General features: G+C 47.3%; 1 protein-coding gene across 2 annotated transcripts; it reads right to left on the bottom strand.

Moving 5' to 3' along the window:
- Nucleotides 1-2,513: 2,513 nt before the first annotated feature.
- ARF3 (ADP ribosylation factor 3) lies at nucleotides 2,514-22,644 on the bottom strand. Of its 2 annotated transcripts, none has more exons than XM_004778902.3 (5): nucleotides 22,407-22,644; nucleotides 7,668-7,908; nucleotides 6,402-6,512; nucleotides 6,039-6,163; nucleotides 2,514-5,501 (listed from the first exon to the last, which is right to left on the bottom strand). In XM_004778902.3, exons 2-5 carry the CDS (start codon nucleotides 7,813-7,815, stop codon nucleotides 5,340-5,342), a joined length of 546 nt encoding a protein of 181 aa, XP_004778959.1. In that variant the 5' UTR covers nucleotides 7,816-7,908; nucleotides 22,407-22,644; the 3' UTR covers nucleotides 2,514-5,339. The 2 variants fall into 2 exon arrangements, with proteins under 2 accessions (XP_004778959.1, XP_012904625.2); XM_013049171.2 differs by lacking the exon at nucleotides 22,407-22,644 and adding an exon at nucleotides 9,173-9,197.
- Nucleotides 22,645-27,757: the final 5,113 nt, after the last annotated feature.

Here is a 27,757-nt window from a genome sequence, read left to right as displayed (position 1 = left end):
CAGGATCCTGTTTGGTCAAGGACAATGATGTTTATTTATTCATCAAGGCTGAATGCTTATTATGTGCCAGACCATAAGCAGGGCACTGACTGACTGCTTTCTAAATGTTTTTAATATGTTTACTTTTAACAGACTGTTAATAAACAAAAAGCCTGTGAGTCAGCATATGTAAATCTGGATCCAAAATCTAATGCCGCTTTTTCAAGGGCAGGTATGTCTTGGATGACAAAATGTTTTCTTTTTAGGTATGGTTATGCCCTCATTCAGCCCACTCTCTTCTGCAGCTTACAGCCAAAGTGACACACACAAGCAGACACTCACCTTCAAGCCATGATTGTGAATAGTCCTGTCCCAAGTTCCTCACTTCTAGACCTTCAGGCACTGCATTGCTCCCTTTCCTAAGGTTTGGATTTCCTCAGACTTAACCTTCTCTTCCCTTTGCTCAGGAACTTGGGGTCATTCTTACCCAATCCCAGCAACCACAGCCAGGAAACCCAATTAGATTGAAAACCTTTAGAGGAAGGCAGGCCTCTGGATCCTATCACTCCCCAGTTACCAGCACAGTACTTACTCTATCCCTCCAGTTACCAGGTTAGAAAGTAGAGAGCTGGACTCTGGCCTTCCTATCTCCACACCCTTCAGAACTTCAGAACTGGAAAAGAAGTGTTCCTAGTACTATGACTGCCTGCCCAAAGATACCACGCTGTGCACCAAGCAGCAGCAAAGGGGTATCCCCCCACAGTTATTCCCCAACTCTCACTGACCCACGTGCTGCACTATGGATATCCCAAAGGATTTCAGAGCATCCCAGAAATGGATTGCCAGGTCTCTCCACCAGGACAGTGGTTAGACTTCCTTCTTAACAGGTCTGGAACCGTAAAAGGTACTAAGTACCTGTCAATTTTCTGCTCTGACCAATCTAGGCACTTGAACTAGAAGTGATGCAGTGAACCCCCAGAGCCTTCAGACCTTATACCTCAAGTCTGAGAAACTCCTGCATACCACACTCATTTTCCCTGTCACTGTCCCCAAACTCTGAAATGAAAGCGACAGTCTGTCCTCCACCCCAGCCAGACCAATCCAAGACTTTCCACTGGCTCTCTCTAGGCTCATGTTGGAAACTCCCTTGCCCAGAGTATTCTGAAGTAGATCCTGGGCCCAAGTCTTCTGTCAAGCCATAACTGAAGAGCTATTCAAGTTCTGGGCAGATATGGTTGCTATTTGTCCTAAGAGCTGGATGCTGAACACTTATCTTCCAGGTTAAGTCTCTTCCTCATCCCACCATGTGCCCCTAAAAGAAGCTGAAAAGTTTAAGCAACAGCCACAAGGGACTGTGCTCTGACATCAGATGATGTCAACTCATTCCTGGCACCTTAAATGGAGCACTGAGGGGCAAAATGGACTAGGCCATCCTCTTCAGGAGTCAAAAAGACACCCACTGACCTGCCATCCAGCTAAAATCCTCTCCATTATCACTATCTTATGATGGGCTATAGTACTAGAAAGAATATGCTTATTAATGTACAAATAAGGCACTTGGTAAAGGTGTTCTTATCAGTAACTGTGGTCACCAAGCAGGACTTTTGAGGAGCACAGACATAACTGAATACAAATGATTTTCTTCACACTGGTACTTGGGGCTCTCAAACTTACCATATGCCTAAATCCTGTCTCTTTCCCATAACGTCAGGATTGGAAGGTCTCTGTCTCCAAAGCTTAAGAAAGTGGTGAGAGTGAAGAATGCCTGCCTAACTAACCTAGACTTCACCCACCAAAGGAAGGAGAGCACCATCTCTTTCTTGTCCTAGAGCCAGACAATAGTAGCAGGAGAGGAAGAGAGTAGTGGCAGGAGTGGGCTGGGAGGGCAGAGGCTTGTCCTTTCCCTCAGGACACTTTGGAATCTCTGGATGAGGCTTGGCATCCTGACAATGGGGAACTGCATGCCTGAAGCAGAGGTGATACAGGGCCATAGCTGTGAGGAGGATCAAGTTCACTACACTATCCAGACCTTTACCCTTCATGTTTACTCACTGCTAAAGTCTAGAAATAGTTTGGTGAGGGGACTCCAATCTCTGGATGAGGGAACCCTGTTCCAACTAGAAGCCCCTGACTGCACAGGGTTGGGGAGATCTGAGAGTGGAGGCAGGGTGGGTCACTCCAAGTTCAGGGCCCTCTAGCCACTGAAGTCCCTAATGACTACCAACAGGTGATAAATAAGGCTAAGAATAGGATGAAAGCCTTTACAACTAAAAGAGCACAGTCATGAAGCCCTCACATTTTTGGTGCCCAATTCATTTAGGCTCCCCTTCAGAGTATGATGGAAAGTAGTAAGCAGTGTAGAAATAAGCCTAAGTCCCTCCATAACCTCACTCTCCCCCTGTCAAGTGTACCCTTTACCCCTCTGCTGAGAGAAGGAGTAGTCTAGAGAGAGGGACCAGAGATAGGAATACCCTCACGATTAAAATACTGCCCAGTGGCTGCTGCACATCAAGGATGAAGGCCTGCTCCAAAGCTGCATAAAACAAGTTTAATTTCCAACCAGGGTCACAGTCATCGTGTATCCCACATTTTGGGCAAGGAGAGAGAAGGTGAGTTATTAAACATATACAGTCTACATTCCAGAGGGGGAAAAAAAAGAAGAGAAAAACCAGGACTGCAGTTACCACTGTAACACCACAAAACAAACTTCGGAGGGGAGGGAGGCAGAGGGGAATCTAGGGGAAAAGAAAGGCTGTAACAGAGGAAAGCATAAAATTAAATCTACCAGAGGAGAGTGTGGGAGGGAGCAGGCAAAAATGGAATGAGAAACCCAATCCAAAAAGAGCTTTTAGGAGAATGGGACTGTAGTAAGGACCACCCCTGCCAAGGGCCTAGCAGCCAAGGACACTACCACGATTACTTACTGCCCCCTGCTGGATGGATCCTTGAGCAACACCAAGGCAACCTCCAAGGCTGCTGCCTAACACCCTCAGGCCCACTGGTCTTTGGAGCCCCCCAAAACAAGGTAGGGGTGGGCCTTAAGTAAGAAAAACATAATTGGGACTGCCATCTAATTAGGGACGGTCAGACTGGGAGGCAGGAGAAGAGGCAAATCCTCAGCTATTGCAGAGACCAAGAGTGGAGAATCCTAAGTAGGAATGAAACAAGGAAAGGGGAGACAGATAGGCAACAGCAGTGAATGAGCTGAGAAGGCAAAGGAAAGAATTCAGGAGGGGAGAGGCAACAAGTGCAGGAGGAAAAAAAAAAAAAAAAAAAAGAGGGAACAGAGGCAGAGGCAAAGGAAAGGGGCAGAGGAAAGCATCCACGGGGTCAGGGGAATGAATACATGTTAAAATGAACTAGAAGCTCCAGCACACCTCTCCCCTTACCCCTGCCACCAAATACACACGCGCGCGCGCGCACACACACACACACACACACACAGGCCTAGAGATCAGGAGACCTGCACACTTCCACTGCATCTTGGGTAAACAGTACATCACTAAGGAACTGGCACTGAGGGAGACACCCCTGGAACCTCTCTTTCACAGTTCAACCTGGAGTAGGGTGGGGGTACTGATCTGCCTGTTGTAGACAAAGGTGGCAGGACACCTGGCCACATGGGGTGGGCTTGGGACAGTCCTTCTGGGAAGGGGCCCCTCAGCCATGTTGTGGGGGAAGGAGGGGACGGGGGCCTGGGCCCTGACCATAGCAGAAAGGTCATGGGCGACCGTTTTGGAGCTCAGGGCGCAGCCAGCACACACGGGAGCCCACAGAAAAGCCACGGCTTCATAGAAACCGCAAAGTCAGGACCCAGGCCAGGACCTCAGGGACAAGCGCCCCCTGTAAACAGAGAGACGCAGTAGCAGCAGTTTCTGAACAACTACATAATGGTGGGAGGACCCTGAAGACCACTACATCCCACCAGCACCAACAACTACTTCAGAGTTCTAATTTCCTCCACTCCAAGCCTCAACTGATTCAGGGGAAGGGGCTGAAATGGGCAGAAGAAAACTGTTGGGGTGGTGTGAGGAGGGACAGCAGGATAGTCTGAGGGTCTAAAAACAGAAAAGAAGATTTTCAGCCTTCAGCACATCCCAGACTAGAAAAAGAGAGAAGTGGAGAACAGGGGAATTGAAACTGAGGCCTGCCATGTCACCCTCACTCCCCTGCTCCCCATTAAACCACCCAGCCAGCCCTGGTCAGGTCAGCAGGACTACTACCGTGAGGACACTCTGACAAAGGACAGATGAACCACCCAGTCCCCGAGAGCAGAAGATGAGGAAGGGGGGGCATGGGAAGGCAAGAGTAGACTGATCCATGCCTCACCTTCTCCTAACAACACAAAAGGATGAAGACGGAAAACCTGAGGCCCACCCACCCCGTGCCCTGGATCCCAAACATACCCCATGGTCTTGTTCCCCTTCACCATCCTCCTCACAGGCTCCTGAGGAACAGATCTAAGGATGAGGAGGAGGATCAGCTGAATACTGGGCTGATAAGAGTGAGTGGGCTCTTCTCTCCTTCTCACTGGCAAGGCAGGGCAGAATGGCATCTCCTTGGGAACAGTCATCTAGCTATAAACACCACCCCCCTGCCCTGAACGGGGTGGAGAGAGGGGTACAAGAAAGACGGTGGTGGAAAATCCATCATCTGTCCTATCATCCAGAAAAATCTACCCACAGAGAGGAGAGGAAGCAGTGCAAGACTGCGGCAGCCTTCCCTCTACTCTCCTGCCTCTACCTTCTTCCCTTTATCTCACCAGCATGGGAGGGGCAAATGATAGACTGGAGTGGGCAGTGTGACCTGGCCCCCAGCACTGAGTCTCCCCCCACCCCTCCACCCTTCCCCCTGCATATACATCTCTCTATACACGTATATACACGCGCACACACGCACGCACACACAGAGAGGCCCGTGCAATTTCCATGTAGAACAGGAAGAGAGGGGCGAAGGAAAGGAAGATGGGGAGTAGGAGAGGGAGCTGTGGGGAGAGGGAAGAGACTGAGATGCCAAGAGCACAGCAACCAGAGCCAAATGAAGCGAACGGAGAGAATACCCCACCCCACCACCCCTCCCAAACCCCAGAGGATGGGGGGGGCCACCCATGAAACCATAACAACCTTGTTTTTGTTTTAAATCCGATAAATTGGAATGATTCATCATCAGGACAGCAACTGGGGACTGGTCATGGACAGGGGGTGGAGGGAAGGCGGGGGGCAAGGCTCTTGTTGGGCATGCGGACATGATACCCAGGGCCCTGGCCACACTGGCAACGGGAAGGAAGGGGCAGGGCTGGGGCAGGGAGACAGTAGGTGCGTCAGGGGTGGGTGGGGTGGTCGGATAGGGCTGTCTGGCTCTCACTTCTTGTTTTTGAGCTGATTGGCCAGCCAGTCCAGGCCTTCGTACAGCCCGTCCCCGCTGGTGGCACAGGTGGCCTGAATGTACCAGTTGCGGTGACGCAGGGAATGCAGGCCCAACTTGTCTGTGATCTCAGCAGCGTTCATAGCATTAGGCAAATCCTGGAGCACGAGGGAGACACACAAAAAGGAGGCTCAGGATCTTTCAAAGGCTTCTAGGGAACCAATCTACCAAAGCAATGTGTACCAGCATCCTCTCCTCCTCCTTCATTGTAGGTACCAGAACCCAGGTCCGAAAAAGCTGCTTTGGATTTAATCATCCCAGAACCATAGATCTATGCGCTAAAGGTCATTCCACTGGGGAGCTGCAAACCAAATATGGGGTTGATAGGGAAGTGAAGAGGTGATTCAGACTGGACAAAGAATCAGGTCTGTCTGACTGCAGGAGTGAGGGCAGTTGCAACAGGAAAGGTAAAGGAGGGATCTGAGGTATCTCCCACCCCAATCCCTGAGGACAGAAGTGATGCTGACTAAAGCTGGGTAGGGGACAAGAAGAGGAACATCAATAAGCCAGGTAATCATAATCCTCCCACTTCCAAAACTCACAACACAGGGCTTTCCCTACAATGAGCCCCAACACCCATGATTTCCATAGCCAGGCTGATCTCTCTCAAATCCACGGGTGGGGAGAAGTCTCACCTGTTTGTTTGCAAAGACAAGGAGTACTGCATCCCGGAGCTCATCCTCCGCCAGCATCCGCATCAGCTCCTCCCGGGCCTCATTTACTCGCTCCCGGTCATTACTGTCGACCACAAATATTAAGCCTAGGGAGGCAGAGCATGGGCTGCGTAAGACAGCAGATGAACTCCCCTCATCCCTACCACCAAATGCCAACACCACTCTCTGTACACCCTCCAAATATGTGCTCCCTTTCCTCCTGTTCTCCCACCTCTAGGAGCTGCGGCAGGGTGAGGACTGGTTGGCCAAAACCAAGAATCACAGCCACACCTTCTGCTCACACCAAACCAACCCATGCCTAGCTGGGCAATTCGTATGCCGTACCTTGGGTGTTCTGGAAGTAGTGTCTCCAGAGAGGTCGAATCTTGTCCTGGCCACCCACATCCCAAACTGTGAAGCTGATATTCTTGTACTCCACTGTCTCCACGTTGAACCCTTTGGGAAAAAACAGACAATGGCAGTGAACAAATACCCCTGCAAACAATACCCCAGTGGTTTGTTTCTGTTTCCCCCAGCACAGCTCTGGTCCTAGCAAAGGAAAGAAAGCTAAGGCTTCCTCAGGCCTAGTATCCCCTGACCTAGTAGCCTAAAGGCCAAAAAGAAAACCTTAGAGAAAAAATGGAAGAGGACCAGGAAGGCCAGTTAGGAGGTTCACAATCCCCTTGGTAACGTGAGCTAACCTCCACTCATTCTGTCTTTGCCTCTCCCTCCTGCAAAGAAATGACTCAGCCCCACTCCTGTACCTCAGTCATCGCAGTCTGCCGCAGCTAAAATGTAGGCCTTGGGAAACACAGTGAGGGGAAAGTGAGCTGAGTGAGCTGAGTGAAATAAGTCAAGCAGAGAGAGTCAATTATCATATGATTTCACTTATTTGTGGAGCATCACAAGTATCATGGAGGACAAGGGGTGTTAGAGAGGAGAAGGGAGTTGGGGTAAATTGGAAGGGGAGGTGAATCATGAGAGACTATGGACTCTGAAAAACAATCTGAGGGGTTTGAAGTGGCGGGGGGTGGTGGGAGGTTGGGGTACCAGGTGGTGGGTAGTATAGAGGACACAGATTGCATGGAGCACTGGGTGTGGTGAAAAAATAATGAATACTGTTTTTCTGAAAATAAATAAATCAATTTAATTAAAAAAAAAAAAAAGTGAGCTCTAGTCCTGGAGGCCCAAATGCAGAACCAGTGGACAAAGATGATCTGGAGCCCCATCTGGAAGGCAAACGTTCTCCCTCGCACAGGCAGGTCTTAACCAGGATCAGGGCCACTGAGGATCTAAACTGAAACAACTCCTGGCCTCTGGCAGGAACATCAAAGCCTTTCACCCGCTTTCTAAACAACACAGAGAACAAACTAGCTCAGTGCCTGAGGGCAACTGTTCAGTGCCAGGCTGCGGAAGTTCCCGCATCAGAGAGGGCCCGGGAAGGTGAGCAAACGGCAGCCCCAGCACCTGCTAGTAAGCTAAATAACCATCCTTCCCTGAATCCCCCCAAGTTGCATGGACTTGCCTGGTGGCCAGGTGGAGGATCTAGGAATAGGCCCTTGCCTGGCCAAGCTGTTGGCATGAAAGCCTCCATCTAAGCTGTGTCCTTACCAATGGTGGGGATGGTGGTGACGATCTCGCCCAGTTTCAGCTTATACAGGATGGTGGTCTTCCCTGCAGCATCCAAGCCCACCATCAGGATGCGCATCTCCTTCTTCCCAATCAGGCTCTTCAGGAGGTTTCCAAAGATATTACCCATGATCACAGCAACCACTTTCTGAGGACAGGAGGGCTCAAGTGCGGGCAGTGGCAGTCTGGTTTTGGCCTGGGCCCTGGTATGGAGAACACGATCCTAGGCAAAGAAACACATTCATTACCACCATCTGCTAGTCAGGATTTCATGTAAATGGGATTTGTCAAAGTCATGGCTGAAATTCACAGTAAGCTATGAAAATCAAGTCCCACTCAGACACATCCTGAGTCTTTGGAAGCAGAAACAAAGCCGTGAACACTCAGGACACCTGTTCTGCCACAATGTACCTGTGGGACTTTGGATGAGCTTTTCTCCCTATCCATATCTGCCCCTATAAATGGAGGGGATTGAACTAGATGACTTCTGAAGTCCCTTCAATTCTCTCACTCTATACCATACAAGGCCTTGCAAGACCATGAATGCCCCTCCCTCCCCCAACCTTACCCTGAGACTCCTGGAAAGGCTGAAAGAGGAAGGAGCAGAATGAGGAGTGGCTCTTTGTGACTCCTGACAAAGTTCAGGCTTGTCAGGTTCCCAAGGTCCATGCTCAATCAAGAGATTCCACTTCTTCCCCTTCTATATGCCTACAATTCCATCTTCCTTCCACACAACAAAATTAATCAGGAATAAATAAGGTCAAGTTGTGCCCTGTTCATACAACGGAGCACCTAGGCTAACCCTCACTCCCAGGCTCACCGTGGCCTATCCAAGGAGAGTTCCTCCACATTCTCACCTGCAATGAGGCAGTCACCTCACTCCCTGCCTCCTCCCTAATCCCCTTCAGTCTATTCCCCATATAGCAGCCAGACTACTTTTAACACCAAAATCAGGTCATGCTGCTTCTCTGTTCAAAACCCTCTCTTGGCTTCTTATCTTCCTTTCAGTAAAATCCAAAGCCACACTGTGCTTACCAGGTCCTGACAATCTGCATTCCCCTGCTTCTCTCCCACTACTTTTCCCTTGGCTTACTCCACTTCAGTTTCCCAACACTTTCCTGCCTCAAAGCTTTCATACTTGCTATTTGCTCTGCCCTGAATGTTCCTCTCCCAGAGAACCTTCACAGAGTATCCCCTCACTTCCTTCAGGTATCCATTGGAGGATCACCTAATCGAGACCTTCACAACCACCTCTGACACACACACATCACTCTTTACCCCATTTATCCCACCTCATTTTTCTTCATAGCATTTAGCACCACTGGATACATCACATGTTTGTTTCTTGCTATACCATTTTTCTACTACTACAATGTCAGCTCCTTATCTACTTTATTCACTGCTGTGTTCCCAGTACCTTGAATAGTGAGTGCCTGGTACACAGCAGTTGAACAAATGAACTCAAACTTCCAAGGTCTAATACTGACCTTACTAAGCAGCTCTCTCAGATGCACTGGAAGCTTATGCCTCATGCATACTAGGATCTTAACTAAGATCTGCGGAAAATACAAAGATGGCAGTAAGAAGCTCTATGAAGCTACAAAATGCCCATCTTCCCACCCTACCTATTACCCCCAAAGACAGAATCCTAGAGTCACTCATTCCCTCTCCTCTTCCCTCCCTTCTCTATGGCACAAGACAGCCACAGAAATGCATCTCTGAGACAATGAAACAGGGGTTCAGAATCGCCCATGCCAGCCAGTTCTCTGTGCCTGCAGGAGACATGTGTCAGCGGGCAGCTTATTCAGCAATCACCATATGCCAGCTGCTGGCATTCTCTATAGAGTCTGGGAACTAGAGGCACACACACACACACCCCAAACCCAGCAGGCGAAGGAACAGGTCAAGACAGAGTGCACCCAAACCCAAGAATGTGAAAGGTGGATGGGAAGGAATCTGGTTTACAAGCTAAAGCATGGGGGTTTAGTGGGAGCTGAGCTGTTTTCTCAAAAACTATTTCAGTTTTGTTTGTTTGTTTCCTATTCTACTCAGTTTGCAGCAAATTCCAGACTAGTACAGAGGAGCCAGATCGACAGCCCCTGGAGACCAAAGTACTAGTTTGTCCAAAAAACAGAAACAATGACTGCTTATGGAGTGTTTCATCTTCAAAGGCCTTCCCAGACATCCACTAATGAGCCAGGCGTGGTGCTTCTGGTAGGTTCCTCAGATGAGCCCTGCCCCTGACCCAGAGGGCTCACACCCCAGGGAGAGGACCTGGCTCAACCCTAGGGCTCAACCTCAGCCAAGTCGCCCACTGGCCATCCTCCCTGCCCATCCTACCTAAACCCACCGAGGCAGGCAGATCCCGGAAGATCCCTAAGCAAGAGGGGACCTCTGCCCAGCTAATAAGATCAGATTCCATCAACCCTGGCAATCTGTAGTAGTCAGACTTCTGGTTCTGCCACCCTCACCTCCAGAAATTTAAACCTTCCCCAAGTCTTCCTGGTCTTTATCTTGTTTCCTACTCAGGTCTCCTCTTCTCCAGCTCCAGATGATACTTTGCTTTAAGGCTTTGGTAATAGGCTTTGGCCCAGGTTTCAAACTGAATTTACACCTCGCATTTATCTTGCTGTCCTCATGAATGAAGCAACTGCTGACTGAGAGACTACCAACTGCGAGTGGCTGACAAAAACCCCTCGCCCCTTGGGGCGCCTGGGTGGCTCAGTGGGTTAAGCCACTGCCTTCGGCTCAGGTCATGATCTCAGGGTCCTGGGATCAAGCCCCACATCAGGCTCTCTGCTCAGCGGGAAGCCTGCCTCCCCCTCTCTCTCTGCCTGCCTCTCTGCCTACTCGTGATTTCTGTCTGTCAAATAAATAAATAAAATCTTTAAAAAAAAAAAAAAAAAAAAAAAACCTTGCCCCAAAACATGCACACACTGTCCTCTGGTTTGCTTCTCTGCTAAGCTAATATGCTAACGTCTTGGTTCAAAAGCCCATCCCAGTGTTATACTCACTTCTCTTTCCTGGCATGTCCCTGAATTATTTGAGCCACTCATGTGGCACATACTACCTCATGGAGCTTTCTCTCTCTCTCAGAAGTCTGTACATTTACTGTCTCTACAGTTTAACTGTATTCTCCATGGGCAAGGATTATGCTTTTTACTTATTTTGGATCTGTCCCCACTCCAAGTACCAAGCCCTCTATAGCAGTTCAACCAAGCACATGGGCCAATTTGAGCCTCCTCTGAGAGTGTCCCTATCATTTCTTCTGCGCTAGCAGTACTTGGTCTCTCTGTGTAATGCACAGCTGGTTTCTATGATATCCTGTCAATTCTTGGTCATCTTCCACACCGTATCTGACCCCAAGACTGGTTTGGAAATACCACAAAAGAACTAGAAGACCAAAATCGGTGGAATTTTCTGCCATTGAACACGCAATGGGCCTGATGGATAACTGATGAAATGCCCACGTAGTCACTGCATGTCCTCTGGCAGCAGCACCACGCCTTGAAATTACTGGACATTATGACTCCTCTTTAATATAATCAGGAACTGGACTCAGATGAGCATTCCAAAGTGGATGTTTGTTCTCTTGTCCTGGCCTTCTCTGTCCCTATCACCAGCTAGCACGTTGCCTCTACCACGAGGATGGTGGCAACTTACAGCTTTGTGTCACGAACACACCTCTTGGGTTATATAGCCAATTTTCACTTTCACCCATACTGCATTCCTAAAAAAGCTCTGGGAAGCAGCATGGCAAAAAAAAATAAATAAACCCTGGATTGTTTCCCTATGTACTGCACAGCCTCTAGTTACTCTCTTCTACCACAGATGGCACTCCTGTGTTGATACGGCAAAATGCCAGGGTTCCACGGGCTGTGAGAAACCAAGAATCGGCAGTCAAAACTGAAGATGAGTGGCTTCAGATGAAAAATGGGCTACGGCAATACCCCTATGATGAAAAAAGTATATCTCAACATTCTATTTTACAGCCACAAACTTTGTTATCACTGGTACAAATAACAAGAAGAGCTCCTAAAGTGTGGAGCAGGAGCTCAATCAAGCACACTGCCTGATTTAAGCTTCATCTGAGGATGTCCTCACTGACGACAGCTTACCGCCCCCGAGCCAGTCCTCCCACCCCCCCAGGAGAGGCAGGCTGTTGTTGGGACCGCTCAGCCATCCTGACCTGCCTTACTCTCCAGGTGATTCTGAGAGTCACACTCACTCTGCCACACACAACACCCCCCCACCTAACTCTGCTGGCTGACTCGGCCTTGCCTCCGATGACACCTCTGAGGGGACTTCTGACCTGGCAACTACTCCTCCTGTTCAGGCTACACGGGTCCAGGGAAAAGGAGACCAAGGTCTCTCAAACCCTCTGCTGCCAGGCAGGGTGCGCTAAAAGCAGCTTTGTTCCCAGACCATGTTCACACTGAGATATCACTAATAGAGATGCTATTTTTAGTAAAGCCAATGGAGCAGCCCAATAAAATATAAGGAAACAAAAGCAGGTTCTACCCGTATTTAGTTTCCTTAGCACAGCTGGCTTGTGACCTCTATAAACTTTCCAAGTTTTTGTCTCAAGAGCACTGTAATCACAAGCACACAAGAACTAATAGATTAGAATCTCAATGACTTCTTCTGGACTCAGAGATTTCCTAAACCCAAGAAATAGCTTCTGATGGCAGCTTCCATCCATTCACTAAGCAATTATCGAGTATACAGAACTAGGGATAAAAAGAGGAAGACAGGGAGCCTGGGTGACTCAGTGGCTTAAGCCGCTGCCTTCGGCTCAGGTCATGATTTCAGGGTCCTGGGATGGCATCCCGCATCGGGCTCTCTGCTCAGCAGGGAGCCTGCTTCCCTCTATCTCTCTCTTTCTCTCTGCCTGCCTCTCCATCTACTTGTGATCTCTGTTAAATAAATAAATAATCTTTTTTTTTTTTAATTAAAAAAAAAAAAAAAAAGGAAGACAATTTCTGCCTTCATGAAACTCAGTCAATGAGAGGGAAAGACTAGCAACCAGAGAATTACAGAACAGCATGAGGGTTAAGTGTAAAATAAGCAAATAGTATTATGGGGACAGAAAACTAGAGCAGTTCATCAAGACTGAAGGTTAAAGGGCAATTCCCAGACACGATTCTCAGGTCACCCTTGAGCGGACTCCCAACAGAACAGGAAGTAATCAAACAATAAAGAAGAGGGAGTGGGGGAGAGGGAACAGTGTGTCAAAGGCATAAAGACTTGAATTAGAGGCAGCACTTTTTACTAGCCAAGCCAGGTGCAGTTGGAGTCAGGTTATTTGGGTGCCACATTGTGAGTAAAAGGAAGTGACCACAATGGAGAGGTAGGAAGGGACTAGATCATGAAGGGCCTTAAAGGCCACACTGAGTAACATGATCAAGTATGTGCTTTAGGAAGATCGTCCTTTATGAGTACCTAACTGACTCAATCAGTAGAGGATGCAACTATTTTTTTTTAATTTTATTTATTTATTTGACAGAGATCACAAGTAGGCAAAGAGGCAGGCATGGGGAGGGGTGGAGAGCAGGCTCCCCGCTGAGCAGGAAGCCCAATGTGGGGCTCAATCCCAGGACCCTGAGATCATGACCTGAACCAAAGGCAGAGGCCCAATTCACTGAGCCACCCTGGCACCCCAAGGATGCAACTCTTGATCTCACAGTTGTGAGTTCAAGCCCCATGCTGGGTCTAAAGCTTGCTTTAAAAAAAAAGGGGGGGGGGGCCTGGGTGGCTCAGTGGGTTAAGGCCTCTGCCTTCGGCTCAGGTCATGGTCCCAGGGTCCTGGGACTGAGCCCCACATCGGGCTCTCTGTTCAGCAGGGAGCCTGCTTCCCTTCCTCTCTCTGCCTGCCTCTCTGCCTACTTGTGATCTCTGTCTGTCAAATAAATAAAATCTTAAAAAAAAAAAAATTAAAAAAAAAAAGGACCATTCTGATATTCATTTAGGATATAAATTAAAAGGAGAAAAGACTTGAGGCAGAGAGCCCATGTGGGAGGTACATTAATACAGCTGAGAAATCAGAAGTTCTTAACCACAGATGGCAATAAAAACAAAACGACAGATTTGAAACATCAAAACAGGGCACCTAGGTGGCTCAGTCAGTTAAGCTACTGCCTTAGGGGGCACCTGGGTGGCTCAGTGGGTTAAGCCACTGCCTTCGGCTCAGGTCATGATCTCAGGGTCCTGGGGTCGAGTCCCGCATCGGGCTCTCTGCTCAGCAGGGAGCCTGCTTCCCCTCTCTCTCTCTGTCTGCCTCTCCATCTACTTGTGATTTCTCTCTATCAAATAAATAAAATCTTTAAAAAAAAAAAAAAAAAAAAAAAAAAAAAAAAAAAAAAAAAAAGCTACTGCCTTAGGCTCAGGTCATGATCCTGGAGTTCTGGGACTGAGCCCTACATTAGGCTCCCTGCTCAGTGGGGAGTCCACTTCTCTCCCCACCACTCCCGTACCCAGCCTTGCGCATGAGCAAAGCTCTCTTGCTCTCTCTCTCAAATAAGTAAATAAAATCATTTTTTTAAAAAAGAATAAAAAATAATTAAAAAAAAAAAACACAGTGTTTTGAATATTCCAGGCTATAGTTGTAGGCATTGGAAGAGCCATGGAATATCAGGAGATGGAATGGTTGTAAGCTGGTCAGTTTCTAAGAATAGGACAACTTTGGTTAGAGGGCAGTGCCACGGAATGTTCCACAGAAACAAATGAGTCTAGTTTTTATCTCATCACTTTTTTATCTGGCCATGTATTCTGAAACAGACCAGATTCTCTGTTCTGACTCACTTGCTGGTTGTCCACAGAAAAAGAGCTGTCCATGGGAAAAGCCAGACCCTTCCCAGGTGCTTGGGCCTCTCTAAGCAGACAGGGCAAGTTTGATCCTTCATTTCTCGATAATGTGGCCTCCTTTCAAGTTCTTCTGTATTGAAGTCATCTCAGACTAGAAGGAAAACTGGCATGATTCTGGCCTGAGCCTAAACACTGTTAATTGAGTTAAGCAGAGCCTAATTTTAATTGGGTATGTTTTAATTTGTAAGAATAGCATCAACTAGTAGCTAAGTCTAACAGGTATCTCTCAGGCTTTTTAAGATTTTATTTATTTGTCTGTTTATTTGAGAGCGAGGGTGTATGAGGGAACAGGAGGATGGGGGTGGAAGGAGAGGGGGAGGGAGAGGAAGGGGGAAAGAATCTCAAGCAGTTTTCACACTGAGTGTGGAGCCGCAGTGGAGCTCAATCTCAATCCTGAGATCATGACCTGAGCTGAAACCAAGAGTGAGACTTAACTAACTGAGCCACTTAGGTGCCACTTTCAGGTCTTATTTTAATTTGCCCTGTCTACAGCCTTTGACCTTCCTGCCCTTTGTTTTTGTTTGTTTGTTTGTTTGTTTGTTTTTCAAAGATTTTATTTATTTATTTGACAGAGAAATCACAGTAAGCAGAGAGGCAGGCAGAGACAGAGAGGGGGGAAGCAGGCTCCCTGCTAGCAGAGAGCCCTATACGGGGCTCAATCCCAGGACCCTGAGATCACGACCTGAGCCGGAAGGCAGAGGCTTTAACCCACTGAGCCCGGTGCCCCCCCTCCCGCTCTTTTTAAGGTTTTTTTCCTCATTAGTATCTATGCTGTCTTACCGTCTTGATGTCCTTTTGGCCACTCTGGTTGCTTCTTATTCTCCTTCCTGGCCTTCATTTTTGCCCACTGCTTTAAATGTTGATGCGCCCCAAGTTTCTGCCTTTGGCCTTTTCTCCTGTCCACTGTACTGACTACGCTAGATACATCAGTTAGAATAGCATCAGTTGCAAAAGACAAAAGACGCACCTGGGGCTTCAAAGACATGTAAATTTATTAAAACATATAGCTTGAAGTCTAAGTAAAATAAGCCAGACACAAAAGGACAAAATTGTATGATTCCATATATATGAAGCATCTAGAACAGTCAAATTCATAGAGACAGAAATAGAATGGTGGCTGCAAGGAGCTGGAGGTAGGAGAAATGCAGGTTATTATTTAACAATTAAAAAGTTTCTTGGGGCACCTGGGTGGCTCAGTCGATTAAGCATCTGCCTTCGGCTCAGGTCATGATCCCAGGGTCCTGGGATAGAGTCCAGCATCGGGCTCCCTGCTCAGCGGGAAGCCTGCTTCTCCCTCTCCAACTCCCTCTGCTTGTGTTCCCTCTCTCACTCTGTGTGTGTGTGTGTGTGTTTCTCTCTCTCTGTCAAATAAATAAATAAAATCTTAACAAAAAGAAAAAAAAAGAACAATTACAGAGTTCCAGTTTGATGGAAAAGTTCTGAAGATAGATGGTGGCGATGGTTGCACAACAGTGTGAATGTACTTAATGCCACTCAACTGTGCACTTAAAAATGGTCAAAATGGAAAACTGTGTTATATATATTCCCCTACACACAGGAATCTACAGCTAGAACACTTGGGTTGTTGTTTTTTTAAAGATTTTATTTATTTATTTGACAGAGAGACATCACAAGTAGGCAGAGACGCAGGCAGAGAGAGAGGGGGAAGCAGACTCCCCACTGAGCAGAAAGCCTGACAGGGGCTCCATCCCAGGACCCTGAGATCATGACCTGAGCCGAAGGCAGAGGCTTAACCCACTGAGCCACCCAGGAACCCAACACTTGGTTTTTTAATCTACCAGCTTTACAGCATTATTAAGGACCCAAATTTTCTCCATTTTTCTGCTCTGACATCCTAGAGTTCTTATGTCTGTCTCTTCATGCTCTCAGAATCACTCCAGCATCTCACTCTTCTACATAAACATCTGAAGTTGGAAAAGAGAATGTTGCCATGTCTTTTTTTTTTTTTAAGATTGAGGAAAACTTCCTCAGAAGCTCCCAGTAGACATTCCCCATATCTTATTGGCTAGAATTAGTACATGACCACTTGTGACTCAGTCATTGGCAAGGGAAATGGAATGCCCACATCCCTTGGGCTGGGGAAGGGTATCTTTATGTCCCCCTCCCCAATATCTGAACACATTGGGGTTCTGTTAGAAGCAGGAAGGGGAAGAATGGCTCTTTGAGTAGATAGCCAGTTAACTGCTGTCATCCTGGATCTTGGTTTCTCTTATAGCTTCAGTTACTATCTGTGCAGATGATTCCCAAATACCCAGCCCAGACTTTCTCCTGAGCTCATACTTTAGCACCTCAAAATCCAAGTTTAATCTAAAAAATTGTATCTTGGGGACATTTGAGTAGCTCAGTCGATTAAGCATCTGCCTTCTGCTCAGCTCATGATCTCAAGGTCCTGGGATCAGCCCAGGGAGCGGTGAGATCCCTAATCAGTGGGTAGTATGCTTCTCCCTCTCCCTTTGCCTCCCCCCCCTCCTTTGCTCATCCTCATGCTGTCTCTCTCTCTCAAATAAAATCTTTCAAAAATACAAAGAAAAGGGGCGCTTTGGTGGCTCAGTCATTAAGCGTCTACCTTCAGCTCCCATCATGATCCCAGTGTCTTGGGATTGAGCCCTTCATCGGTCTCCCTGCTCGGCGGGAAGCCTGCTTCTCCCTCTCCCACCCTACTGTTCCCTCTTTCCCTGTCTCTCTGTCAAATAAATAAAGTCTTTAAAAACAAACACAAAAAATAAAAAATAAAAACAAATACCTTCAATCTCAGATCTGTTCCTCTTGTAATTCTTGGCTAAAGAAGTGCCACCAGATCACCCAAGCCAGAAACCTGGGAATCATCTCTGACTCATCTACTCTTCCTACCTATATTTAATCAGTCATTAAATCCTGTGGATTCTACTATTTTGATGTTTCACTATGCTTTCTTAATTACAAAAGCACTGAAATTCCACAAGTAGTCATCCTAAAGCCCTAATAAATGTTGCTCCAATCTGGCTCCCACTTCACAGGTCAAAATGGAGCTGCTGGTGGTCAGATGACACAGGATGCTATGGTTTAGACAAGGCCCACCATTACAGAGCAGTCTAAGGATTCAGAATACAGGAAACTGACTAGCTTGGGGGAATAACAGTTACCGATTATCCCTTAGCACCTCAAACACACTCCTACTCTAGGATTTAGTATGTTTTATTCATATTTGTCTGTTTTGCTTTCCAGAGCTAAAAGTTCCCAAATAATGTGCCTTTAATGCATTACAGGTCTGTCATACATCCCATCAGTACTGGATGGCTAGGCAGGGCTTAAGGTGGCTAAAGCCCAAGGGCCAGTCGTCTCAGGCTGCAAGAACTATATCTGTCTCACTATTACCATTTTCTGTTTATGCCATGATGACAAAAGATTGAGGAATTACTTCCCTAAACTATGAGCCCCTTGTCAGCAGGGACCATGCCTTCCTTATTCATGTTTCATGTCCCCAGCACCATGACTAATCTGTAGCTGGTGACTAACATGCTTGCTTTTGAGGAGTATGGTTCCACTGATGGTGGTAAAATATTTCTGAGCTCGAGGAAGACAGTATTCTATAGGTGATCCCTGATCCTTTTCTTGTATCTGACAAACTCGAGAAATGGTTGCTATGTTCTCAGAGCTCTAGGGTTCCTTAGATGGGATTCATAGGCTTGGGGATGGGGGTACTATATAAGAGGCTCTAATTATGCTCCTCCCCTCTACACCACCACCAGAGCAGCCCATTTTTATCCACGTAACATATCAGACTTCAAATAAGACTTTATATAAGTTAATGTTTAATTGCTTTTACAGAAGAGTTAGAGGGGGGTCAAAAACCACTACAACAAAGAGCAGATGTTCTCCTGCATCCTAAATCATGCTAAAGTTTAAACATCCATGCCTGACACTCTAGTGTAAAAGCTCATAAAGGAAAGGTTATACCAAGCTCTCATCAGTAATGAGGAACTAAAGGGTAGGATGAGATATGCTACACCCAGTCATCTCACCTTTCTTCAGGAATATGGTGATAATGATAATGGTGGATCCATGAAATCCCAAACCATGTCCCTTCTGGTCCATATGGCACAGCAGATCCTTTGTAAAAGTCCTATGCAAAGCTCTAAAACGTTCATGGAATCTCTACCTCAATCAGGTCTTTCCCAGACTATAATGCAAGCCTTCAAACATCTGTGGAACTTCTGAATGCTCCCCATGTCTTTTCAGTATCAAAAAGCTTTCCTAGCACTCTACCTGTATTTGTGACAGATGCTGAAAAGGTATAGCAAATAGAATTACACAGACATCACAATTCTGGGCCTTAATACAGTACATTCTGAAACATACTCAGAGGCAGACATTTAAAGGAGATATGACTAAATGAAAAGAGTGGCCCAGGAAATGGAGGATGCTGAAATACTGAGTGAGACCTAAGGTAAAGGGACCCAGGAATTTAAATCCCTGACCTAGGTCAATTAGAGTGCTCTTGTGCAAAAGAGTCAACCATTACTTTAATCATGCTGACTTTCCTTTTATTTTTTTTTTTAAGATTTTATTTATTTGACACAGAAAGAGAGAGAGAGAGAGATCACAAGTAGGCAGAGGCAGGGAGAGGGGGAAGAAGGCTCCCTGCTGAGCAGAGAGCCCGATGCGGGGCTCAATCCCAGGACCCTGAGATCATGACCTGAGCCCAAGGCAGAGGCTTAACCCTGAGTCACCCAGGCAGCCCTCATGCTGACTTTCTAACGTGAACACTATTCTTGAGCCCCCACGTCCTTACCCTGCATCCAAGTTGATGGTTAACGGCCCCTGCCTTGCTCCAGCTTCACCTCCCACTCAGGCAGCAGGAGCTGCCTCTGTGAAGCTGATGCTGAAAAAAGATTTCATTGCTCATAAGCCTACGACCAGCAAAGAAAGTCATGGTAACAATCATCCCTCTACACAGGCGGCAAGTTACTCTTTTGTCAACCTCCTCTCCTTTGAGGCAGCCCTAAGTGCTCATATTATTATTACTATTATGATGATGATTATTAATAGCAACTAACACTTATTTGGGGCTTACTATGTGCTTTGTATGGTACTAAGCACTTTACATAGATTATCTCATTTAATTCACATGCCAATACTATGAAGTAGGCACTATCATTATCATGTTCTTTACTGATGAGGAAAATGAATCTAAAGGAGGACAAGTAATTTCACCAAACTCATAAAACTAGTAATTAGCAGAGGCAGGATATGAACCCAGTTTTGTCTGATTCCAAGGTCCACCTCTGAAAAACCACAACATATTGCCTCTAAATTGACCCACAACAAAAATGGTGAGGAGAGCCAAAAACAGTGATATGCTTTGAGTCTTGGGCTGCTTGGCATCCATTCTTAAAAGTGTACGGGAAAGCAGTTCCACAATTTCCCTGTTATTTACTCAGCTTTAACAAACCTGGTTTTAAAGAAGTTCCTCCTTCAAGCAACAAATCCCACCCACTACCCTCTGAGTCCATTTCCTCTTATTAAGACTCCAGGGCAAAAGAGAGCAGCAGAAATGAACACATACAATATGATCCTTGTGCACTTGAGACTTCACTTCCACTCTTTCCAGCCTGCTGTCACCCCTCCTTTATATTACATTCAGTTTAATAATAGCACTGGCACCAGTTCTGTGCCAGGCACTACATACATACATTGGCTCTCTCCTCCGTCATCTCCAGAATTTCAATTTTGACAATACTCTGAAGGACTTAACATCTGATGGAGAACCCTTTGCCCATGATGGGGAAGCAGGAGATCTGGGATTTCAGATAGATAATGACTTTGTGTTCTAGTAATATTTTTCTTTATGTGTCTTAGTTTCCATTATCCATGTCTGTACTGTGCCTCTTAGGAAGGTAGAGAGACCAAGATTTCTTAATTACACTGCCTAAGGGCCTTTGTACCTCACTCAGCTATCTCCAGGCATTCTCCCTGACAACCAAACCACCTTTTTCTCTTTCCTCAAACTTTATTCCAAAAGCTCGTTGAGTTCACTCATTCACATCCTGTATTCATCCTAGGGCCTACTGTTTGTGTTAGGCACTGTGGGAGATACAACATAAAATCCAATCCCTGCAATCAAAGTGTCTCATCTCTTTGGAAAAACAAGACTTACACATAAAATTTTTGATGATGCAAGGTAATAATTCTATGCTGTGGGGCGCCTGGGTGGCTCAGTTGGTTAACTGGCTGCCTTCGGCCCAGGTCACCATCCCAGGGTCCTGAGATCAAGCCCTGCATCACACACTCTGCTCAGCAGGGAACCTGCTTCTCCCTCTGTCTCTACCCCTGCTCATGCTTTCTCTCTCTCTAACAAATAAATAAAATCTTTAAAGTAATAATAATAGTAATTTTTCTATGCTGGGAGGCAGGAAGCATGTAAATGTGTGATACACAAGGGACCCTTCCCAGCTAAATCCAAGGTCAATGATTCATTCTGTGAAAAGGTGACCTCTGTGGATCAGTTTCTTCCTTAAAATGAGCTTCCAGAGACATGTTATTCAAACTCAGGTCTAATGGGCAAAACCCAATTCACTGCTCCACTCCAGTCATATTAAGTGGAGACACTTACCCGGAGAAGCTCAAGACAAAATGGCAGCAAAGATGGTCACCAGCTGATTAAGGCCAGAGGAGAAAAGTATGCAGAGACTAGAATCTTTCCTGTTGCACTGACCAAGCAATCAGACTCCTGCAGCAGATCTCCTAGCCATAAAACTTTCATGCCATAGACCAGGGGTGACCCAATCCAACAGCACTGAGGTAGGTTTTGAGTTACGTTTCTCCCTCAACTGTATGACCTCACTATTTCTTCTCATTCCTGACCACATACCACACTCCTCCTGGCCTGGTCAGAGGGAGACCGGCTGTAATAAAACCCAGAAAGAAGGGAACTCCCCCAAAAGAGGAGCTATCACTTTGCTATGCAAGTGGCCCGGGTTAACAGGGAACCCCACTTCCCCCTCCTTCCCTCAAACATTGGTGTAAGCAATGGCTCCATTTTCTGTTCCGGGAATCCTGGTACTTCCTAAAGAAGAATGCGGATTGGAAGACACAAACTCAGAGCCAGCGACAAGCTGCTCCCTCCTCCTGTAAGACCGCCGGCGCTTTGCCTAGGGCAGGAAGGCACCACCTCTGCTCTCCAAGCAAAGATCTGATCTCCCCCCCACCCCCACCCCCGTCTTCTGACTCTCCTCCGCCCGCTCCCCACCTGCTGCCCTCTTCCCAACGTGCGGTTCCCAAGACTCAAAGCGCAACCTCTACCGGAATAGTGCCCCTGGGGTGCCCCACTAGCTTGCCTGGCAGACTGATGCCTAAACCCCCTACGCACTCCTGCCCCACGATGGGTACAGGGTGTCACTGCAGCAAGGCTCTGGTCTCCTAGTACTAAGGTGGAGCAGGAGAGAGGATAGGAAAGAGCGGCATTCCCTAGCCCTTTAACAGGAAAACGATACAAAACAGTCATCTCCGCCCCCGCATCACCTTCCTCTGGACTGTTCTTCCACCTCAAGCCCGAGCCCCCGTAAGGCGGGTTCTGCAGGCGAGGGGAACCTAACTGCAGCCCGGGTCGCCCCCGCGTGCGAGGCAGAGCACAAATTCGTGTGCGCCCCCCACCCCCACGGCAGCTCCGCGTCCTTCAAATGTGGGGGCAGGCGAGAGACTGGCCCGGCGCCCCCTCCCCGAGCTCTCGGGTGGGAAAGACCACACCGCTCCATGGCCGGCTGTGCCGGGGGCGGGGGGGGGGTGGTGTCTGTCTCTTCAGCCCCCACCCCGAGCCTCTCCTCTACGGGGACCCGCCTTCCTTCCCCAGACCCTCACCTGTTCCTGCTCCCAGCTCCGCCGCCACAGCCACCGCCTCCGCCCCCGCAGGTTCCGCTCGGCACGGGTTCCGCTCCCTCCGACTCCCCCACGCCGATTTCGACAAGGCTGCTCCCCCGGCCCCGCTCCCCAGCTCCCTCCTTCCTTTCCTCCACCTAGCACCGGAAGCCGCGAAGGCGACGGGAGCTGTGCGGCGCACCCCCACCCCTAGACCGGGATACTTCCCACCTCCCCGATCGCGCGAGAACTGCGCGGTAGCGAGCGGCAATTCTCGCGAGATCTATCACCATGGCAGCCGTTGCAGCAGAGGCAGCCGGGTGCTGGAGCTAAAGCCTGGGCGGGGGCGATGTGGGGGCTGCAGGCTGTTGGCGGCGGAGGCGGGAACCGGGAAGTGGGGATGAGGCAGTGGGCACTGAGGTGAGAATCCCAAGCTCCAGGACCATGCCTGGAATTTAAGAACTGGAGCTGCATGCTGGCCACACTGGAAGAGGCTGGGCGGAGAGGCAAAACCAGGAGCAGGGTATGAGTGCAGAGCCCTTGCTGTGGCCTACCCTGTTCTTCCAGACCAAAGGCTTATTTCTTAACCCTGGCTAGCTGCATCTCCCTGAGAGCCCTCGCTGCATCATTGTTGCTACTCACTCCTCCCAAGCTAAGGCTAGGTTACTTAGGGGTCTAAATCAGGAGATCCTTTCCCATGGGGAAGAAGAGAGAGAGAGTGATGAATTTAAGAGACTGAAGGAAAAAGCTGGATTCTGGTCCAGTTAGGAAGTCGGAAAGTGAAAGATAAACGGTGGAAACCTCATATTCAGAGGTATGGCTTGAGGGAGTGTACCTACATGACTATGACTTTTAGTATCCCAAAGAAAATGAGACTACAACCATGTTTCTCCACTCCTGCCCCGCCCCCACTTTCCTTACACTCATTTCTGCACCTGATCTAGACATGCAGAACTGCCTTGAAACAGTCTCTGCTATTATAGAAGAAAGGCACTGGTAATACTAAGAAGAATGTGTTTTTTTTTTTTTTAAGATTTTATTTATTTATTTGACAGAGAGAAATCACAAGTAGATGGAGAGGCAGGCAGAGAGAGAGGGAAGCAGGCTCTCCGCTGAGCAGAGAGCCCGATGCGGGACTCGATCCCAGGACTCTGAGATCATGACCTGAGCCGAAGGCAGCAGCTTAACCCACTGAGCCACCCAGGCGCCCCTAAGAAGAAGGTTCTTTAAGTGGCCTCTCTCCTCAGTGTATGGGAACGCATAGCTCCTCCCTAAGGCTTAGGCCAAAATTGTTGCTTTTCTGGTTTTGGGTTTTGGTTTTGGGTTTGGGTTTGGGTTTTGTTTTGTTGTTTTGTTTTGTTTTGTTTTTGGTTTGGGTTTTGTTTTTTGTGGGTGTTTTTGTTTTTGTTTTTTGCCTTATTTCTTGTCTCTTTCAAGAAGAACCAGGTTTGGGGCACCTGGGTGGCTCAGTCATTAAGCATCTGCCTTCGACTAAGGTTATGATCCCAGGGTCCTGGGATCCAGCCTAACAGGCTCCCAGCACTGCCGGAAGCCTGCTTCTCCCTCTCCCACTCCCCCTGCTTGTGTTCCCTTTCTCACTGTGTCTCTCTCTCCCAAATAAATTAATAAAATCTTAAAAAAGAAGAAGAAGAAGAAGAACCACCACCACCAGGTTGGTGAATAGAAGAAGAAGACGATGACAACGAAGAACCACCAGGTTGGTAGATAGCCACACTGTGTCTATCCCTTGTCCCCCATCAACCCCTGGTGTATACATTCATCACTCTCTTCCTCTTATCCCAGTCTGTTTTCTCTGTTATTTTAATGTGGAGAGTAACTACACCCTAGAATATGAAGCCAAGAGGACCCTAATTTAAGATGGTGAGGGAAGATCTGGATAACAAGGAGCATGTTTATAACATGTATATGTCCTGGGCTGTTGCTATTAAGAGGCTTTGCCCTGATAAACTCTGTGTTGTAAATGGCAGAGACTTCTTCAGTTTTATTGCAAACTATTGGATCAGGCCCTGGGATACTTCCACATGTACTCTTTCCCTTTCTTTTCCTAAAATTTTCACCCCACCAAGTTATGCCCCTACACCAACCACCAAAATTATGCTTTGCGGGACGCCTGGGTGGCTCAGTCAGTTAAGCGACTGACTTCAGCTCAGGCCACGATCCCAGAGTCCTGGGATCGAGTCCTGCAAGGGGCTCCGTACTCCACAGGGAGCCTGCTTCTCTCTCTGCCTCTGCCTGCCACTCTGCCTGCTTGTACGTGCGCTTTCTTTCTCTCTCTGACGAATAAATAAATAAATAAAATCTCAAAAAAAAATTATGTTTTGCACTCCCCCCGCCTTCACTAGTGCCCTAACCATGCCAACATGCCTTTGGAAAATCTGACAGGAGGTAAGAATTCATTGTTCCTGCTCAAGACTGTAGATCCTCTTGGGGTTGGGTCTCAGGTGTTACAAAAGGATGGAAATGGTGATAGCCTAATATGGTTAGCAGCAAGTACCATGACATTTGAGTCAGAACTGATGGATGGAGGGTGCCAGGATGGCTCAGTCAGTTAAGTATCTGCCTTCAGCTCTGGTCATGATCCTGGGGTCCTGGGATGGAGCCCCACATCTGTCAGTCTCTCTGCTCAGTGAGGAGTCTGCTTCTCCCTCTCCCTCTGCACCATCCCTTCCCCCACTTATGCTCACTCTCTCTCTCAAATAAATAAAATAAAATAACTGATGAAAATCTCCCAGGCTTTCTGTCTTTCACCTGTCTGGAGTCTGGAGTCTGCTCCAGCTTGACTGGGTGTTTTCCATTGAGCAGAGATAGCAGAGGTGCTGCCTAGTTGGCAATAAGCCAACCACTGCCACTCCCCAGCTTCCCAGCCATTTAAAAGGCTAAGGGAAAAGAGCTCATCCAGAGCTGAAAGAGGCCTAGAGGCCTCATCAGTCTTTCTCCCTGTGACTGTCAGTGGAGCTAAGTAAAAGCTGAAATTGTAGCCACCCGCTCTGTGGGTTGCAGACTCCCACTCTCGTCACTGACCCCAGGCCTGGGTCTGAGCCCAGCGCGTGTGCCGGGAGCAGGTTTGGGGTGGGGGGGGGGTTGGCCTTGCTGACAAAATCCATTTGGAATTTCTCAAGGTTGTGGTTTGGGGCTTAAGTTTGCCACAGAGTGTGTCTGACGAAAGAGAAAGCTAGAAAGAGAGGGAGCCAAAGGGAATACAGAGGAAGGAAACAGCTGAAATATTCTTGCTGTAATGCCATCAGAGAAATGAGAAATTCCCATTCTGGTTGCTCCTTAACATTATTCTCTCTCATATCCTATGTCCATTCTAGCTGCATCCCCTCTCTGCCCCATACACACCAGGCTTAGTCAGTGACTGAAGTAAGGATGAGATATCTTCCCGCTTCCATCAGATTTCCAAGTCCAGGACTCTTAAGTGGAAATTCAGGACATAAGATTATGCCATAAAATACTGGCCTAACCCAACATTCCTCAAAATGCTCTTGCCACCTGAATAGCAAAATCACCTGATTTTGAGGGTAATTTGGGTAGCAGATATACCTATTGCCTAGAGAAATAGAGAAAACCATTTCTACATTCCACGGCCAAAGAGATGACCTGTTAGAGGCAGCATCTTGCAAACCCATAAACATTTAGTAACTTGTAAAGTCCTGAATATGTGATGCCTGTCCCTTTTCTGAATTGAATGATAATGCTTTTCAAAGATACTGGGGTAGGAATAGATTATAATTGTTTAAAAATATGTTTTCTCTAGTTTTGATTATCTCCTAAAAGATAAAGGAATTATTTTGCTAAGATTAAATGCAGAAGAGCTCTGAATAAGGAAGGACAAAATACATATGCAAATAATTCAGTAGGAAAGCATGTTGTTTTTGCTGGTTTCCAGAGCAAAACACTCCCTTTCTGAGCTCTGGAATCTCTTTTATATGTGTCCCATTAGTCTTATATCCCCCTCCCAAGTTCTCTGATTTAGAGCCATAAAGAAAAGCACCTGCTCTTTTGGGTCCCGGCTTAATGTTGAGATCCGCTCAGGACTTGAAATCTCCAGAGCAGAGGTAACCACATGCTGTAGGCAGGGGTCAACAAAGTACAGCCAGAGAACCTAATCTCACCCGAAATCAGGTTCTATGAATTAAGCCTTATTGGACACAGCCACACCCATTTGTTTATGTGTGGTCTATGGCTACTTCTGATTCACAACAGAGTTGAGTAATTATGGCAGAGTTGAGTAGTTGCAACAAACCCCACAAGCTTAATCCAGCTGACCCTTGAATGACACAGGTTTGAACTGCAGGTCCACTTAATACGTAGATTTTTAAAAACAAATACCTTATACTACTGTAAATGTGTTTCATCTTATGATTTTTTTTAAAGATTTTATTTATTTGACAGAGATCACAAGTAGGCAGAGAGACCGGCAGAGAGAGAGAGGAGGAAGCCGGCTCCCTGCTGAGCAGAGAGCCTGATGTGGGGCTGATTCCAGGACCCTGGGATCATGACCTGAGCCAAAGGCAGAAGCTTTAACCCACTGAGCCACCCAGGCGCCCCTCCTTATTTTTTTTTTTTTAGATTTTATTTATTTATTTGACAGAGATCACAAGTAGGCAGAGAGGCAGGCAGAGAGAGAGGAAGGGAAGCAGGCTCCCTGCTGAGCAGAGAGCCTGATGTGGGGCTGGATCCCAGGACCCTGGGATCATGACCTGAGCTGAAGGCAGAGGGTTTAACCCACTGAGCCACCCAGACGCCCCTCCTTATGATTTCTAATAACATTTTCTTTTCTCTAATTTATTTTCTCCTAAGTACACAGTATATAAAACACGTGGCATACAAAGTATGTGTTAATCTGTTAATGGACTGTTTCTGTTATTGGTAAGGTCAACAGTAGGTTATAAGTAGTTAAGTTTTGAGAGACCCAAAAGTTACATACAGATTTTTGACTGCTTAGATAGTGGGGACGCCCCCAAACCGCGGATGTTGTTTAAGGGTCAACTGTTTACTCACTTTCAAGCCCTCTACAGGTAAAAGAAAAAATGCCAACCCTCGTTCTAGGGCAAGGACCAAGGTGAGGTCTGGAGTTGAAGCACATAAAAAGTAAATTGGGCCTATGTTTGGATATCCAGCCCCCACCCCCAACCTCGAAGTACCCTCTGGTTTTTCACAAAGAGAGATGCCAACTGAATCACTGAGGACCATTTCAAATCCTTTGTGGAACTAGGCAGGATACATGTAAATAAAGTCATTGGGTGTATGAGGGTAGAATTCACCTGGAAAAGAAGTGATGGACTGGGATGGCAAGTGTGGGCAGAAATAGAACCACCTGAAGCCACTGG

The sequence above is a fragment of the Mustela putorius genome, unplaced genomic scaffold (assembly GCF_011764305.1).
Source record: "Mustela putorius furo isolate JIRA1106 unplaced genomic scaffold, ASM1176430v1.1 tig00537227_pilon_pilon_pilon, whole genome shotgun sequence".
In the NCBI taxonomy this organism is placed as follows: domain Eukaryota; kingdom Metazoa; phylum Chordata; class Mammalia; order Carnivora; family Mustelidae; genus Mustela; species Mustela putorius.
Note: the sequence above shows the minus strand (reverse complement) of the source record. Positions and strands in the feature narration are given on the sequence as shown.